Source organism: Sminthopsis crassicaudata, chromosome 6 (assembly GCF_048593235.1).
Source record: "Sminthopsis crassicaudata isolate SCR6 chromosome 6, ASM4859323v1, whole genome shotgun sequence".
Lineage (NCBI taxonomy): Eukaryota > Metazoa > Chordata > Mammalia > Dasyuromorphia > Dasyuridae > Sminthopsis > Sminthopsis crassicaudata.
In genome coordinates this window covers 180,296,020-180,314,022 of record NC_133622.1, presented here as the reverse complement: position 1 = coordinate 180,314,022, position 18,003 = coordinate 180,296,020, and the positions used below count along the sequence as shown (strand labels likewise).

Here is an 18,003-nt window from a genome sequence, read left to right as displayed (position 1 = left end):
GCTTTCCCACAGCATCTCCCATGGACAGAAAAGGTTTTAAAGATGTGTTGGGTCATTTCTTATAAAACTCTGACTCAAGATTACTGAGCCAATTTCCCAGAGGAGGGGGAGCCCCCTTTCTTCCTGGTGTTCTTCACCCCCACAAAAGCCCTTCCATGAATATTTGCGTCACCCCAACAGCTTTCTCAGCCCCACACCCCATACACGACAGACACCACAAAATCAATCCAGAGGAAACATTTATTGGGGGGAGGGGATCTGCACATGCCAGCAACTAATCTAGGGGCCAGACGGATTCCCTCCTCCTCTGTACCACGGGTGGGATGTTCTGTAGCTTAGGGTCTTGCCCACTCTGGCTCATTTCTTTCCCAAGAGCTGGAGCCAGGATGAGCAGTCACCCCTCCCCTACCATGTAGTAGCTCCCTGGAGGAGGGAACCGTGTGAACTCTGAATCAGCTCGGTGAAGAATCCCCCATCAGGAGTGGCTGCTCAGGCAGGGGCCTCCTTGGTCTACTTCAAGAAGCCTTTCTGCAGACTGGCCTCCCCTCAGGAGTGGGGATCTCGCTCAGAAGACACTCTGAAGGCATGGGTAGGAGTCTTCCATTCCTGACCTGCATCCAGCTTCAGTTTCTCATTATCTTTGCTCTTCAGCCAATCGGGGCCCCCCATCTGTTGAAAACCTTGGATCCAGCTGCCAAGGAGGGAAAGCTTCGGGGTGCCCCCCGAGACGCCTATCCCACCCACAGAGGGCAACTTCAGGGCTGTGGCTCCTTTTCCAGGTGATGTCTCCAGGCTCTTGTTGGTCTGAAGTGCTTCTTCCAACCAGGCCCCCTGACAGCCTGAGTCCCAGGGAGGAAGGTTGATGGGTGTCCTGGGGGGGGCCTCCCTCACCAACATAAAGGAAACAACTTTTCTTTACAAAACATCGCATCTGCTGAGTATTTTATTCAGGGCAACAATGAAAAGGAGAGCAGGACGAAGAACACTGTCCTCATTTGCAGTATCTGTCAGCTTTCAACTTGACTCTCCTGTTTAAACAACAACAAACCAAAGTGAGGTGCCACATGTGACAAAGGCAGAATGTGGTCCAGGGGAGGCCAGTGTAAGCTTCCTCTGCTGTCACACACCCGGGTAGGTCTCCTCCACCTGTGATCCCACGGCCCCAGGACAGCCCTCATGTTTGGGGGGCTCTTGCCACAGATAGTGATTTAACTGTGGAGCTTGAATTGGATTCCCGCCCTGCAGCCCCCAGCTTCGGGCCTTTGATGCCCAGGGGTAGCCTCGTTGTGGGGTGGGCTTGATCCTTAGGACTCAATACAGCCCGTTCAGGGGTCACAGTCACAAATATGGGAGGAGATAGAAGCTGTGCTCCCTTGTGCCTAGACGCACTCTCCAGGGCTGGCCAACAGGCTCACCCTCATGAGGCTGGAGGATCCAGGAGCTGAACTCTGGAGGGGCTGCTCTGCTCACAGCCTCCAATCTCACTTTTTAGGACTGTAGCAAACTGCAGATTAATCTGAACCCAGAAGGATGAGTTCCCTAAGAAGCCAGGCCCATCAGCCTGATTCTAGCACTGAACGCCTGCTGAACCTCAGGACGCTAACTGGGAGCCCCCATCCTCAGGCATAGGAGGGATTTTGTCCTTATTTATCTGAGGAGCAAAGGAGGCCCTGAAGCAGGGCCATTTTTCTACTGGTGTGGGTGGGTGGGGAAGGGAAGGGCATTTCTAGTCTCTTTCCATATTATATTTTCACTTCAAAACCTAAGGAAAATAGTGTTTCAGTGAGATGAGAAGCAGCTCAATCCAGAAGAAAACAGTGGATGTGGGGTAGAATCTGCAGCCCAGGGAGCTGCCCTGACCTTCCTTGGGCCTCATGATGTTTCCTCATCTATAAAATAGGCACAAGTCATGACTTTTACCAAAACAAGTCACTTCTCTCCCAAGCCCCCCTGCACAGTAAGCTCCCCTAGAGGAGCAAGAGAGGCAAGGGTCAGACATCACAGGCTCCCCAGGTCCAGGTCTGTAGCTGGAAGGGCCTTCAAGGCCAGCGACTCTAACTCCTTTCCTTTACAGAGAGGAAAAAGAGACCCAGGGAAGGGAGTTGGGTGGGATCGGGCTCCAGAGAGTGTGCACCTTGTGCGTGTCCGATATGGGTACAGGGAGTAGAAGGGTGTGAGCATGCACAATTTAATGTGTAGGGGTGAGGGGAAGCAGGGCGGTCCAGCTGGCGTCATCTTTACTTCCCCCCAGATTTGAGAACACTTTTGTTCATTATGAATATGATGAGTGTGGAAATATGAAAAACAAATCTAAAGATGTCATCTCTGGGGACTGGTTTTTGAATTCCCTGCACAGGTTCCTGAGGTGGAAGGAATAGGCCGAAGACGTACCTGTCCAGGAGTGTCTCGTGAAAAAGTCCGTCTTTCCGGGCCTGTTTAAGAATTCTGCTGTCTTCTTTGCTTATTTTAAGTTTGTGGTCTTGGAAGCTCTGGAATTTCTTTCTGTTGAGAAAAATGACACGCTAAACCAAACCACATAACAACAATTCTGATGACAGCCGGCGCTTATAAAACACTTATGTTGTCAACTTTGACCCCCCTACAGTCCTTGAAGGAAATTTCCAATTTTAATCCCTGTTTTGTACTGAGGAAGGAAACTGGGCCGAAGGTCAGCCTTGCTCAATGAGGACTGATGGAGGCTGGATCTACACTCAGGCCCCACACTCTACCCACTGCATCACCTGCTGCCTCAAACAGCCTACCAAGCTCCAGGACCCCTCGGTTCAGCCCCAAGTCCAAGTCTAGCAGGTCCTGGTGCCAGCAACGGCCTCCCCTGGCCAGAGACCGTATACTGGGGACCTTTTCCTGGCCACGCCAACCTGAGAGGTACCAGGCTGTGGAGGGGGTGCCACCAGCACCAGGAAGTAGAGGGCCAAGGGATTGTCTACCAGAGGAGGGGAAAAGCCAGGAGGTGTGGGAGTCCAGCTTCTTCATCCTTCCTATAGTGGCTTTCTTCCCATTACCTCTCACCCCCCTTCTCTGTCCCAAGTAACCAAGGGTGAAAAGGGGAGGAGGAAGGAGGCAGTCTTGCTGAGCTCCCCCACAACTCGTCCTAGGCCAGCCTTGGAGGTGCAAGCCCTGCTCCTGGATGACAGTGCAGGGAGATCTAGCCCAGGCGTGTACCTGAGAGTCTGTGCCCAGACGACTCCCAGCACTGCTACTTGCCCAGGCTGACTCAGGGTGTTGCTCCCCGACAATGAACCCTCTTGCCTCTGCAGCGCCCACCAGGGTCCCGTTTGGGGAGAGCTCCATGTGGCCCAGAGGGGCTAGCCTGCCTCCAGCCACAGGTCACTCCCTGCTCCCTGGCACGGATCCCACTCCCGGCACCTTGCCAGGTCAGCAATTTCTGATGTGTCCCTAAGCTCCATTCACCATCTTGATGCCTGCCCAGAGTGGAGTGGAAGCTGCTTTGGAGCAAACCCCGTCTTTGCCTTGGTATATGGATTCTCAACACTTAGCACAGTGCTCGTCACAGAACGACAGCTCCATGAAGGCTTCTTTCAACTTTTCTGCCCCTCTTCCATCTTCCACTCCCTCCCTGTGTCTTCTGGATTATTTACAAGTTTTCTGAACAAAAGATGCTGACCGGGAACACTCCAGAGAAAAGATCCTGACCCCTGACCTACTGCCACATCATGCATATGTTAAGCAGGACAAGGATCCCACCTGTTTCCCCAACAACAAGCCTAGAGCTCATCAGTTTGGCCACCTGCTCTTTCCCAAGGGCCTCTGGATTTTTTGGATGCTAGGCCCCCTCTGGGATGTGGATGACATGGACCTCCCTCAGAACCAGGGTTTGAAGTGAAGGAAAGGCTAGACTTCAGCCTGAGATGAGTGAAAATAAAGTCCCACGTTTCCCCACCCAGGTTCACAGACCCCTTGAAATCTACCCATGAAGCTCCTTGGAGCCTTCGAAGCCTGCTGATCAAGTCACAAATCCATAGTCAGTAGTCCTGTGTCAGAAGAAGTGGGTTTGAACACCCCCCACCCCTCCCTCCTCCAGTGGGTTATCAAGGTGGCAGATATTTGGACACAAGTGTGAGTCCTAATGAATCATTCTTTAGGGTGAAATACCTCAAGAGCCTGAGTATGGGAAACAAGCTATTTTCTCGGATAATTGGAGCACAGATATTCCTTGCTTAAAGTCACATAGCAAGTAGTAGGCCACCTGGGACTTTTTTTCCATGGTTTTCTTTCCTAGAAGCTCAACTCTAATGCTAACCTTCCTCACCCACTCCATCCTTAGTGGGATATCCTATTTAAAAAAGCTCTTGAGGAAGATGGCAAAAGATATCTGTTGGAAATGTGTCAGGAGAGAATCCAACCATCCATTCATCCATATAACATGCATCCACCCATGTATCCACCCATTCATCTATGCACTCACCCACCTCCCTATCTATCTACATAACCATCCATCTATCTGCCAGCCACCCACTTATCAATCCATCCATTCATCCACCCATCCACCCACTTGCCCACCCAACTACAATACATACACATAGTTGATTTCACACTGCTTCACATTTCCTTTGTCTTCTTCGGGAATATCATCTTTCTTCTTAGTTTCTCTTTCTGCACAAGAGCGAATCTAGAGGTCAGGGTTTGGAGAACAAAGAACAGGACACATGTTATCCCAAATAACTTTGTGGAGGATCCCTCAATAAGAAGCTATGAAAGGGACCTGCTCCTTCAGGAATGGGGCTGCAGAGAGAAGGCAGGCTCTGGAGTGGGAGGCTACAGTTTAGGTGTATTGTGAAGAAGAGAACACCCAATCCATCAATCAAGCCACAAGAATTTGTTTAGTGCAATGTTGTGCCAAGAGCTGTGTCAAGGGCTGGAGACACAGGAGAGACAAAAATGAAACAAACCAAACTCATGAGGAGTTCACATCCTATCAGGAGACAACACAAATACATATGTACGTACACACACACACATACACACACACTAAAATAAATAAAAGACATTAAATCACAAAGTAGCTAAGGAAGGAGGTAGAGCCTGAAGGGATCAGAAAAGGCAGTGGGAGACCTGAGCTCTAGTCCAGATTTTTCTGCTGACATGCTATATGACTCTGACTTAATTCCCTGCCATTCCCTGTTCTCAGGTCCATCCTCCATAAAATGAAGAGGGGAAGACTGGATCAGAGTTCAGCTTTTTAACATCTTCAATGTTTGGTCAGCCTGAGGAAAACAATAGACTTCTCAGTTTAAATGGGTTTAAATACAAAAAATAAAATATATAGATGGCAAAGGATTGTAATTATGCAATTAGAGACTGCAATTTTATTGAAAAACAGTTACCAAAATATTTTTTAAAAAAGTTTCAGGATGAAAGGAACAAAGCATTCATTAAGCATTTGCAATGTGCTAGGAACCAAGTACAATGATCTCTATCCTGTCCTGATCTACTTAAAGTGACAAATATGGTAAAAATGGGAAACAGATTAAAGCACAGACCATCATCATTTCCTAAGGAGGCTTAGCCCATGTAAGTCAGTCATGAGAAGCTGAAAGAGATGGGAAAGGCCTCAGTTGGCTCCTGGACCTCCAGGATGAGGAAGGGAGGAAGCACAATAGCAACCTCAAGGTGGGCTTATCTTAGAAATTTGCTCCTGCAGCCTTCATGAAGGAATAATACAACAGAGAGGATGCAAATCAGCCTACTGAGAGGGCGACCCCCTGGAAAGATCTGCTGCTAAAACCTTTTTCTTTTTAAGACCCTTGTATGGATGTCTTTGGCCTTTAAGTTCATCTGTAATCTCAGTTCTTCCTCTACCCCTCTCAGGGAAGAATAAAAAAGAAAGGCAGTTTAGCAAAGCAGCACAGTGCATCAAGCCGGACCACTGACCAGAGGGCCAAGGCTGGTCTGGTGTTCAGCATCCCTCAAAGAGAGGCCAGAAGGACATGATGAAAACAAAGAAGGGAAAATGACTGGAGCTGGCCTAGAGATCACTAAAAGCCTTCCTTCTCCTCTTTGGAGACAGCCAGGTAGCACCCCGGGCACAGTGCTAGGCCTAGAAGTTAGGCCTGAGTTCAAAGTTAGCCTCAGACACTGAATAGCTGGGTGACCCTGGACAAGGTGCTTTGTTTCTGCCTGCTTCAGCTTCCTCATCTGTGAAATGGGGGCCAAATCATAAGAGGACATAAGGAGATCTGATTTGAACAATGATTTGTCCAGGACCTGGCATGCAGCAGATGCTATGTAAATGCTTGTTTCCTTCCTAAAAAAAATACTGACAATATTTTCAAAAAGGGGTCCTTCAGGCACAATGTAACATCATACAAGATTTCCCAAAGATGAAACACTTTTCTAAGTAGAAAGGGGAACAGAATGGCCAAGGCTTTAACAAAACAGCCGGCCAAAGTCTGTCACTATTTTGGAGACCCTCTGGGGCCTCCAACAGAGGAAGGAGCCCCTTGAGCAGGGGAGAGTCCTCATGCTGCAATCCTGTGATGCTGCAGAGCTGCCTCCACAAAGGCCAAAGCTGATCTAGAGGAGCTACTTTAAGTTTCCTCCCATTCAGGAGAAAACCAGTGGATGGACGAGGGCTGCCCACTATCCATGTGATGGAGCTGGCTCATCAGTCCATGCAAGAGACAGACCTTAGAAGATAATGAACTGGGCCTAGAATCTAATAGGAGAATCAATTTGTATCTGGGATATTAAGTGTTGCTTTTAATAACTCTAAGTCTATCCCTGAAACAAATCCATCTTTTTTCAACATCAATATTCTTTTGAAGGGGGACAACTACATGGCACGATGGATAGAATGCAGGACCTGAAGTCATGAAGCTTCCTTTTTCTGAATTCAAATCAGGCCTCAGAAATTTACTAGCTAGGTCACTTAACTCAGTTCCCTCATCTGTAAAATAACATGGAGAAAGACATGACAAACCACTCCAGTATTTTGCTAAGAAAACCCCAAAGTCAGACATGACTGGTAAACAACTAAATATTCTTCTGCAGATGCTGTATGACTATGAGTTGCTGGATAGCTGCAGAATAAAATGTGCCAGTCATCAGTGAAGCAGGGGGAAATCTTATGGTGAACAGCTTACTGCCAACAGAAAATTATGGGTGTGGAGTCAGGTAAGAGACATCCTCAAAGGGAAGAAAGTTTGGATAAAAAGAGAAGACTATAACATAAAACAAGGGATGATAGACAGACAGACAGATGCATGGATGGACAGTGTATGTTCTGGCATATTTACTGAGGCATTGTGAATTATACACAAGATTGAGTCTCCAGAAAATAACAACATGCTTCAGAGAATTAGATCATAGAAAACAGGAACTAGAGTTGGTCAGAGAACAATGCTTTTCGTGAAAATCTATGGTTTTAAGATCTATAAGTAGCATGATTTCTCTCAATAAATGGTTCTGCTGAATTATCAGCAACTTCACCTCCTTATTCCAATGGCCACTAGCCCATTTGTGTGGCACTGGTCACAACACAATTCCAATGTCCTGGAGAGAAACCCTTATGTGGAAGGCTAAGGCCAGGAGAGAGAGAGTGACCCCAGACAGACACAGCTAGGACTGTGTGAGGTCTGTGTCCCTAATGGGAGGATGCCCAGGGACACTTACGGCTGCCCCCCTCAGTCAACCAAAGCTGATGCAGCATGATTACCTTGATCATTTCTTCTTCTCCTGCAGTCTTGCTCTTGGCTTCTATATCTCCTCCTTCATTGCACCTGATAAAGCAGCTGTTTGAAGCCAGCAAAGCCATCTTCCCCTAGATTGGAGGGGAAAAAAAAAAAAAAAAAAGTTACTTAGTCAATATATAAAAATTTTTTTTTTTTAATTAATTAACTTAAGTTTTATTATTCCCTATGGAATTATTTTCCTCTACCAATGAAAGGCATTAAGCACTGGATTTACCCTTGGTTTATCTAAGCTCAACTGGGAAAAAACCACATTTTTAAAAGCTTTTTTTTTTTTTTTTTAATCATAGCTTCTCCAAAGAGTAAAGTGGTCCAAGGATATGAAACAAAATTTAAGAGACCTGAAAACCATCAACAGTCATGTGAAAAACTGTTCTAATTTAATGAAGAGAGCCGTGGATACTTGAAAAACCATAAGGTTTCACCTGGTGCCCAGTAAATGGGCAAAAGTGGCAAAACTCAGTAATCATCCATATTGGAGGGGCTTTGGGAAGATGGGTCCATTTATACGTTGTTGATAGCCCTCTTTACTGACCCCATTTACTAAATTGTCCATGTCCTTTGACCTAGAGACACCTCTGGTAGGCTCAAAGACCAAAAGAAAGGCCCTATATATGCCAACAGATTTAGATTATTAATTTTTGTGGCAGTAAAAAAATAAATACAAAAATGGGTGGGTGCTCATCAATGAGAGAATGGCTGGACAAATTCCAATGAAACAGAAATTACTTTGTATAGAAAGAAATGAGAACCAAAAGAAATTTAGAGATCTGTAAGAACATGTAAGGAAACTGAAGAGAACATAACCAGAAAATCACTATGCATAATGATTATGATGACGTTAATGAAAAGACAAAGTATCGCCAAAGGCAAATTGCAGATAAGGAGGTGCACCTCCCTTTGGTAGGAACAGGGTCACATGGGGCAATGGATGTGGGTGCAAAGCTTCCATGCACAGCCAGATGAATGAACTGTCTGCAGGAAGAGAGGGTTCAGCAGGTGGGACACACCTGGGAATGACTGGGATATAAAAAACCAAAGGGTTTCCATCAAACTGAAAGTCACCCAGACTGATTCACTGGAATCCCTGCTGCCTTTCCTGGCACCCACAAACAACACTGCCACTCACGTCTTGAAAGACTGGCTCCCACTGCTCCCGGGGGCCAATGGCATCGGATCGCCCCACCACGAGGCCATCTGAATTTATTCCAAGGTACTTTCCATAGCCAGACTTGAGAGCGATCCTTTAAGCAAACAGAGATAAGGATGTTTAGACCCGGCCTTCTCCGTCCCCTCCCCAGCCTTGCTCCCTCACCTATAGCACAAAATCCCAAGGACATGCTAGGACAGACCCCAGACAGACACAGCTAGGATTGTGTAGAGCCTGTCTCCAGGCTCCCCAGTAGGAGTGGGTGACTCCCCCTTGTCTCTAGTGTGGGTGTATGCTGGCTGCACTGGGACAGGAGAGTCCCAGGTGTGAGGAGGCAAAGGACCATGGGCCAACATTACCTGGTGTCAGACAGCTTGACCGCTGTTAGCTGCTCAGGAGGGCTGGGGCCTTCGTCATCTAGAAAACAGAAACATTTAAAACAGACTGGCTCCTGGGACAGAGCCACGCTTCTTGGAGGCCCCAGAGAAGTGCATGAGGGTGTGGGAAGGATGCTGCCACACTCGTCTCATGGGCACGGCCTGCTCTGGGAGGCTGTCAAGGGTCCTTGGGTGCACCCTCCCCACTTCTTGGAGGGACTGTCCTCACTTCAGGGTCTGGCTCCTCTGAATGAGCACGAGGCCTCCAGACTCAGCTGTGGCTCTGGCCACCCCCAGAGCCACCATTCTGAAATGCCCTCTGGGGGCCTGGAACCCAGAGTTGGCCTGATACCTTTGCTTCACAGAGGGCCAACTGAGGCCCAGGGCAGCCTGCCCCAAGGCACCTAGACAGCAAGGGGGAGAGCTGCCTCTGCAGGAGGTGCTATCTTCCTCCTCCCCTTGCAATGATTTATTTCCATCCCCATTTTCGAAGCCCTCAACCTTCCTCTGGAGTCCTTCCCCTTGCACTCCTTCCAATGGAGGGAGTCAGGGTGGCTGGGGGAGGTCTGCCCCCTTGGCATTAGAGACCCTTCCCTGGTACTCTGTGGTAGCCAGAGCCAGCCTCCTTCCCTGCACCTTGGCCTTAGATGCAGAAAGCCTGAATTCAAATCCAGACTCAGACACTTAGTGGCTGTTAGGTCCTGGGCCATTCCCCCGGATTTAAGTCCCTCCCCTTTCCAATCCACCTTCACCCTGGTCATCAAAGTGGTGGCCCTATGCCCAGGTCAGGCTGTGCCCCCTGCTGTGAGCTCCAGAAAAGATGCCATGTCCTCACACTGGCACCCAGAGTTTGCCACCCAAGGGGAAGCATCATCAAGAATGGAGCTGGGAATTCCAAAAAGACGAAAGACATGATTCTGTCACATAAAAGCAAAAGACTTTGGAACAAATAAAGATCAAGCAACCAGAATAAAGATTGAAGGTCAGGACAGGAGCATATGTTTGCTCATTCAAAATTACTAGTAAGACTGACATCCAAATCTACTGGGAATGGTCACAAACATCAGTGTTTGAGAGCCATTCCTCAATTCGTGCACTGGGCAGGTCTAGTAATAACAATAGCTAACATTTAAGCAGCACATCCAATGTGCCAGGTCCTGGGCTAAGTCCTTTACAAGGATCTTCTCACAGTAATCCCAATGAGTAGGGGCTCTTATTATCCCCATTTTATAGTTGAAGAAACTGAGGTGAAGTGAAGTGATTTGTCTGGGATCACCCATCCAGTAAGAATTGGGGGCCATACCTGACCTTGAGTCATTTTGACATTTTGACAAGGAGGCCCTTTCTCTGACCCCTGGTGCTCCCTCATGCCCACTCTGAGGGTAAGGTCCCTGAGGGCAGGGGCCACTGGGCACTGGAGGCAGCTGACCACTCTCTGACCGGTTGCCTGTGCACACACAAGGGCCCGACCCAAGGACCTTCATTCGCTCCCTCCTGGACTTCTGACCACCAACCTTCTCTATGTGGTGCTCCTAGGGTAAAGAGGCCATTGTCAAGGGCGTGGACGTAGGTTCCTTTGTCCATTTCAATCGCTATGGTTCCAGAAATCTCACCAAAGTTTCTCACTGCCCACCAATTTCCTAAAAAGCAAAAGAAATACTCTCATCTTCCTTCTAAATTTCAGGTGTTATCCCAGTCCTGTCAGGCTAAAGTGGGCCACAGTGTTCCAGGGTCCCAGAGCCCTGACTGGGGGGGCTTTGGCATGTTGGTGCCACCACACTGCAGGAAATCCTATAAGGCGCCAGCACGGCTGGACTGGCAAGGGGAGACCACAAAGAAGAGGCAGACTGTGGCCCATGGGCAGAAAACCTCAGGTGGCCCCAAGAGGGGCCCCTGCTGCCCCTGCCAATCAGACAGAGCTCCCCGGGGCCTCGTTCCCTGGGCGGAAGGCTGCTCCCCACCATTGCCATTCTCTGGAGGTGGCGGGGGGACAGGCCGTCCCGTCAGAGATCAGGAGCAAGGCGGGGACTTTGGCAGACCCAGCAATGACAGTGACTGCAGATGAGGCTTCTAGAGGGTGGGTCTTTGGGGATAGGGAAGGGTGGAAGCCAGGAGGAGGCTAGGAGAGCCCAGCCCCATTTCTGCCAGCCCTGGGGATTCCTGGGCACTCCTAGGCGGGCAAAGTGTCTCTCCAGAATGACCTCATTTTGCATTCATAGCTAGCTAGCACCTTCACCAGGGCAGGGCCAGCTTCTAAGGGGCAGAGCTGCAGAGGGTGCAGGTTTTCTTCCTCCCACCCCCACTCTGACCACTGGCTGACTTCCTGCTGGAAAAAGCCCCAAGGGAGCTTCAGCAGCCTTAGCTTCCCACACAAGGTTGTCCAACTGACTCAGAGCTGGGAAGGGCTGGCCCGGGGTCAGAGTTTCACCAACGCTTGGACCTGGCAAGGAGTAAAGGGACCAGGCCTGAGGGGCAGGGGAGGATCAGTGACAGGCCATCTCAAGTGTCCCCGGGCCCCATTTTCCTTTAAACTGGCCACGAGTTGTACAGACTGTAATCACTGAGGAAAGACTAACAACTGGGAAGATTCATCCAATACTCAGAAAAAGTAACATGAAAATGCACGTGCTGCATCACTCCAAGAACCCCGGGTAGGAGCAGAGCCGCAGGGAATCTGAAAGAAGACCTAGTCAAAACTGAGGACAGGAGGAGGATTCAGGAGCTGCAATGACCCGGGGTTGGCAAGGACACCGGCTCTCCCCCAGGCTCTCCGTGGCTCAGTGCAGTGTGGCTGGCCGGGCTACCTCGGGCCTGGCTCGCTGCTCTAGGACTCAGGGCCCCTTCGGGAGGGGCCCCGGCGGACTCACCCACACAGTCGAGCTGGCTTTCCTCCTCCTCTTCCCTTTTCCGCTTCTTCTCCTTGTTTTTCTTCTTCTTACTGTAAGACACAAGGGGAGGCTGTGATGGGACATTACTGGAGGGAGGGGGAGCCGACAGACGGGACACACGGAGGCCCGCGGCCAGGCGGGGTGGGCAGACTCCGGCCAGGACCAGGCCACAGCCGCCTCCCCCGAGGGCTTCGGATGGAGAGGGCACCAAATCTCTGTGACTGCCACGGCAGGCCTGAAGAGGAGGGCCCCACACATCCTCGGGGGTTCTTTCTCTAGGTTTGACAAGCATCAGTCACGAAGCTCTGATTAAGGACCTAATACGTGCCAGGCTACAGACCGAGGAGAGGCACAAAACCCCCACTCCAACCCATCCCTACTCTCAGTCCAATGGGGCATGCACACATATACAGAACAAGCTCTACACGGGAAATAGGGCATACCAACAGGGAGAAAGCCCTGGAATTGGGAGGGCTTAGAGAAGGCTTCCTGGAGAAGTGGCATTTTAGTAGGGACTCAAAGGAAGCCAGGGAGGCCGGGAGACAGACAGGAGGAGGGAGAGCACTCCAGGGGGCAGAGATGAGGAGGGAGAGCACTCCAGGGGGGCAGAGATGAGGATGGAGAGCACTCCAGGGGGCAGAGCACTCCAGGGGGCAGCGATAAGGAAGGAGAGCACTCCAGGGGGCAGAGATGAAGAGGGAGAGCACTCCAAGGGGGGCAGCGATGAGGAGGGGGAGCACTCCAAGGGGGCAGCGATGAGGAGGGAGAGCACTCCAGGGGGCAGCGATAAGGAAGGAGAGCACTCCAGGGGGCAGCGATGAGGAGGTGGAGCCCCTCAGGGGGCAGAGATGAGGAGGGAGAGCACTCCAGGGGGGCAGTGATGAGGAGGGAGAGCACTCCAGGGGGCAGAGATGAAGAGGGAGAGCACTCCAAGGGGGCAGCGATGAGGAGGGGGAGCACTCCAGGGGGCAGCGATAGGGAGGGAGAGCACTCCAGGGGGCAGCGATAAGGAAGGAGAGCACTCCAGGGGGCAGCGATGAGGAGGTGGAGCACCTCAGGGGGCAAAGATGAGGAGCGAGAGCACTCCAGGAGGGCAGAGATGAGGAGGGAGAGCACTCCAGGGGGCAGAGATGAGGAGGGAGAGCACTCCAGGGGGCAGAGATGAGGACGGAGAGCACTCCAGGGGGCAGAGATGAGGAGGGAGAGCACTCCAGGGGGCAGAGATGAGGAGGGAGAGCACTCCAGGGGGCAGAGATGAGGACGGAGAGCACTCCAGGGGGCAGAGATGAGGAGGGAGAGCACTCCAGGGGGCAGAGATGAGGAGGGAGAGCACTCCAGGGGGCAGAGATGAGGACGGAGAGCACTCCAGGGGGCAGAGATGAGGAGGGAGAGCACTCCAGGGGGGCAGAGATGAGGAGAGGGGGCACTCCAGGGGGCAGAGCACTCCAGGGGGCAGCGATGAGGAGGTGGAGCACCTCAGGGTGCAGAGATGAGGAGGGAGAGCACTCCAGGGGGCAGCGATAAGGAAGGAGAGCACTCCAGGGGGCAGCGATGAGGAGGTGGAGCACCTCAGGGTGCAGAGATGAGGAGGGAGAGCACTCCAGGGGGCAGCGATGAGGAGGGGGAGCACTCCAGGGGGCAGAGATAAGGAGGGAGAGCACTCCAGGGGGCAGAGATGAGGACGGAGAGCACTCCAGGGGGCAGCGATAAGGAGGGGGAGCACTCCAGGGGGCAGAGATGAGGACGGAGAGCACTCCAGGGGGCAGCGATAAGGAGGGGGAGCACTCCAGGGGGCAGAGATAAGGAGGGAGAGCACTCCAGGGGGCAGTGATGAAGAGGGAGAGCACTCCAGGGGGCAGTGATGAAGAGGGAGAACACTCCAGGGGGCAGCGATGAGGAGGTGGAGCACCTCAGGGTGCAGAGATGAGGAGGGAGAGCACTCCAGGGTGCAGAGATGAGGAGGGAGAGCACTCCAGGGGGCAGAGATGAGGACGGAGAGCACTCCAGGGGGCAGAGATGAGGAGGGGGAGCACTCCAGGGGGCAGAGATGAGGAGGGGGAGCACTCCAGGGGGCAGAGATGAGGAGGGGGAGCACTCCAGGGGGCAGAGATGAGGAGGGAGAGCACTCCCGGGGGCAGCGATGAGGAGGTGGAGCACCTCAGGGTGCAGAGATGAGGAGGGAGAGCACTTCAGGGGGCAGAGATGAGGAGGGGGAGCACTCCAGGGGGCAGAGATGAGGAGGGAGAGCACTCCAGGGGGCAGAGATGAGGACGGAGAGCACTCCAGGGGGCAGAGATGAGGAGGGGGAGCACTCCAGGGGGCAGAGATGAGGAGGGAGAGCACTTCAGGGGGCAGAGATGAGGAGGGGGAGCACTCCAGGGGGCAGAGATGAGGAGGGAGAGCACTCCAGGGGGCAGTGATGAGGAGGGAGAGCACTCCCGGGGGCAGCCAGACAGAGTAGCCAGAGCTAAGAGGGCCCATCTCCTTGGTAGAACAGCCAGGTGCCTGCAATCACTGGGTGGAGGACTATGTGTTGGAGAGAAACCTGTACGTCTGGAAAGGGGGTAAGGGGCTGACCACGAAGGGCTCTGAATGCCAAGCAGAGCGTTCAGAATTGACTCCGGGAGGCACTAGGGGCCGCTGGAGCTCACTGAGTAAGGAAGCGCTTGGTTAAAATTCACTATTTTAGGAAAAGCTCCTCAGTAGCGGAGGCGGCGTGAGGCTGCCGGCCAGGGGGTTCCCAGAGTTAGAAGAGGCGGAGACACGAGATGTTAAACTCCTCTTCAGCACTCAGTCCTTCACCACCTGAAGGAGGGAATGGGCTACAAAAGCATTGGAGAAGTGACAGTGGCTCAGCACCTAAGAGCAACACTGTTAGTTTCTGACAATACCCGAAATAACACGATTCTAAGATAAAACGCGCACCTGTGTTTCCAGCAGAGATCTAGTTCTCTATCTACAAGTATGCGGTGTCTGGAGCCACAGAAGCCGGCTATTCCTGCCTCAGTTTCCCCGTCTGTACAATGGGTGACAATAGCATTACCTGCCAGGCTGTTCCAGAGGCAGCGTGTGGTCACGTCACTAAAGCTCTGCAAGCCTTAAAGTGCCCTATAACTGCGCGCGGCTGCTGTGATCCCTGTAACTGGGAGCGTCAGAAGGGAAGCAGCACAGGGACAGTCAGGGAGGTCGGTGAGAATCGGAGCAGGCCCAACTGAGGCTGCGCAACACAAACGTGGCTGAGGGACCAGTCCGACTCCCAGAAGTTTCCAGTAACCCCCACAGAGCGCCTCTAGGGGCTCAGAGTTGGGATCTTAGAGGAGAGAAATCCCTTCTGGATTATTTCAGGAGGGGAGGAGGGGGGAGGGGCTTCCAGGTAATTATTTATTGCCCTGTGACAGTTCCCAAGGTGGGGAAGGGGCGAGAGGCAGACGCGCGCATGCGCGCACACACTCGCGTTACAGAGGAAGTCGAGGCAGCCCAGGGAGGTTCGGGAGAGCCCGCCTAACGCTGGGTGCGGACACAGAGAGGCCCGCTCCTCGGCTTCTTACAGCAACTGCCCCGGGCGATAACTGCTCAATAACACAAGCCACAGCCGGGCACTGCGCAAGCCCGTTCCTCAGGGGGCGGGGCCAATACGAAGACGCCCTGGCCCCGCCCCCATCCCGGCTTCCGTAGCGCCCGCTCCACTCCTCTTCTTCCCCAGCCTCCATCGCCTCAGCCTCCGGGGCGGGCTAAAGTAAACACAGCCGCCACACCCATCCCCCGCCCGGCTCCTCCCGCCTCACCTCTTGACCTTCGTGCCCTTCAGCACCAGCTTGGTGGACTTGACTGATGCGTATTCGGCCATGACTGCGGCTCCCGAAGCAGCTCAAAACTACCGCGAACTGTGCTTTGGCAAATCCCACTTCTCTTATATGGCGCAGGGAACACTTCCGGTTCATTGTTAATTTCCGTTTTCTTCCCGGAAGCTACAGAAGCCGCGGCGGTCCGACATACTTCAGGATGCGTTTTCGCGCTGCGAAAAGGCAGTGACCCGGAGGGTGGAGGGAGCTTCCTCACGTGGACGTCCAGGGGCCGCTGAAACCCCACTTCTAGTCTTCATCCTTAGAATCAGCCCACATTTGCTTAAAGAGTGTAATCGTCTTTCATATTGATCATGTATTGGTCAATCTGCCATGGGGGAGGGGAAAAGTTAGACAAAAGGTTCGACAATTGTCAGTGTTGTAAAATTACCCATGCATATATCTGGTAAATAAAGACTATTAAAAAAAAAAAAAAAAGAATAATCGTTTTGAGTGCAGGGCTCTCTCCCCTACTCGTCCCCAATGGTATACAGTAGGCGCTTAATAAACGAATTATCCTGACAAAAGTCAGCCTCCGCTCTGTGACATGTGACATGTGAAGGCCACACTGGCCGTTATCTCAGCTATCTAATGATTTCTCACTTTAGCATTGATGCTATGACGTTTAAAAATTATTTCTAGAAGGGATTGCAGGTTTTCATAAAACGGATCAACTTTGGTCTCTTTGACATTAATGGTTGGAGCTTTGAATTAAATAGATGCCATTCTATGACTCACTGTTATTTAGCTTATATGCAGAGCACATGTAAAACGCCAAACTAAGGCTGCTGGGAGAAAGAGCAGTAATCTCAGTCCTGCAGGTGATGTCACTGTTGGCTGAAAGAATATTCCAGTGAATAGGAATGAAGAAGCTTCTGGGTGAGAGTCAGAGAGGGAAGTGTAAAAGCTGGCTTGAAGCTTAGAAAAGGGGCCGCTAGGTGGCGCAGTGCATAGAGCACCAGCCCTGAAGTCTCAGGAGGACCCGAGTTCAAAACTGACCTCAGACACTTAACACTTCCTGGCTGTGTGACCCTGGGCAAGTCACAATCCCAGCCTCAGGAAAAAAAAGAACCTTAGTGAAAACAACAACTACTATATCTTGGCAACTTGTTTCATCACTCCCAGGCAAACAGGGAGCACTGTAAGATTTTATATTGTTAGGTTCAAAGATGGCCGCAGACAGCAGTTGCAGGCCTGAAATTAAAAGAGGCTGCTTCCTGGGAGGAAAACGAAAGCCATCAAGACCGCAGAGATGGCACTTTGCCAGCAAAGGCCCCTCTAGTCAAAATCGTGGGTTTTCCAATGGCAACGTCTGCTCGTGAAAGCTGAGCGCTGCAGAACTGTGGAGCCGAAGACTTTGGGGAATGCTTGGACAGCAAGGAGATCACATAAGTCAATGCTTAGAGGAATTAATTTAGTACAAGCCTTCCCCAATCCACAAATGGTCAAAGGACGGGAATAGACGATTTTCAGACGAAGAAATTGAATCTATTTTTAGTCATATAAAATATTATAAATCACTATTGGTTAGAGAAATGAAAATTAAGCTAATTCTGAGATTGACTAAGATGACAGGAAAAAATAATGATGAATGTTGGAGGGGCTGTGGGAAACCTGGGACACTGATGCATTGTTGGTGGAGTTGTGAAAGAATCCAGCCATTCTGGAGAGCAATCTGGAATTATGCCCAAAAAAGTTATCAAACTGTGCATACCCTTTGACCCAGCATTGCTGCTATTGGGATTATATCCCAAAGAAATACTGAGGAGGGGAAAGGGACCTGCATGTGCCAAAATGTTTGTGGCAGCTCTTTTTGTAGTGGCTAGAAACTGGAAGATGAATGGATGTCCATCAGTTGGAGAATGGTTGGGTAAATTGTGGTATATGAAGGTTATGGAATATTATTCTTCTGTAAGAAATGACGAGCAGGAGGAATACAGAGAGGCTTGGAGAGACTTACTGATGCTGAGTGAAATGAGCAGAACCAAGAGAACATTGTACACAGCAACAAAATTA

General features: G+C 51.1%; 1 protein-coding gene across 2 annotated transcripts; it reads right to left on the bottom strand.

Annotated features, from left to right (window-relative positions):
• Window positions 1-222: 222 nt before the first annotated feature.
• On the bottom strand, window positions 223-16,087 carry FRG1 (FSHD region gene 1). 2 transcript variants are annotated; one of them, XR_012483452.1, is made up of 10 exons: window positions 15,931-16,087; window positions 12,125-12,195; window positions 10,772-10,897; window positions 9,240-9,297; window positions 8,860-8,974; window positions 7,697-7,801; window positions 4,560-4,651; window positions 2,392-2,502; window positions 814-1,028; window positions 223-643 (listed from the first exon to the last, which is right to left on the bottom strand). XR_012483452.1 is itself a non-coding variant. In XM_074275038.1 (9 exons), the coding sequence occupies exons 1-9, from the start codon at window positions 15,990-15,992 to the stop codon at window positions 992-994; spliced, it is 777 nt and encodes a 258-aa protein (XP_074131139.1). In that variant the 5' UTR covers window positions 15,993-16,087; the 3' UTR covers window positions 223-991. The 2 variants fall into 2 exon arrangements, 1 of the variants encoding a protein (XP_074131139.1); XM_074275038.1 differs by having other exon boundaries at window positions 223-1,028.
• Window positions 16,088-18,003: the final 1,916 nt, after the last annotated feature.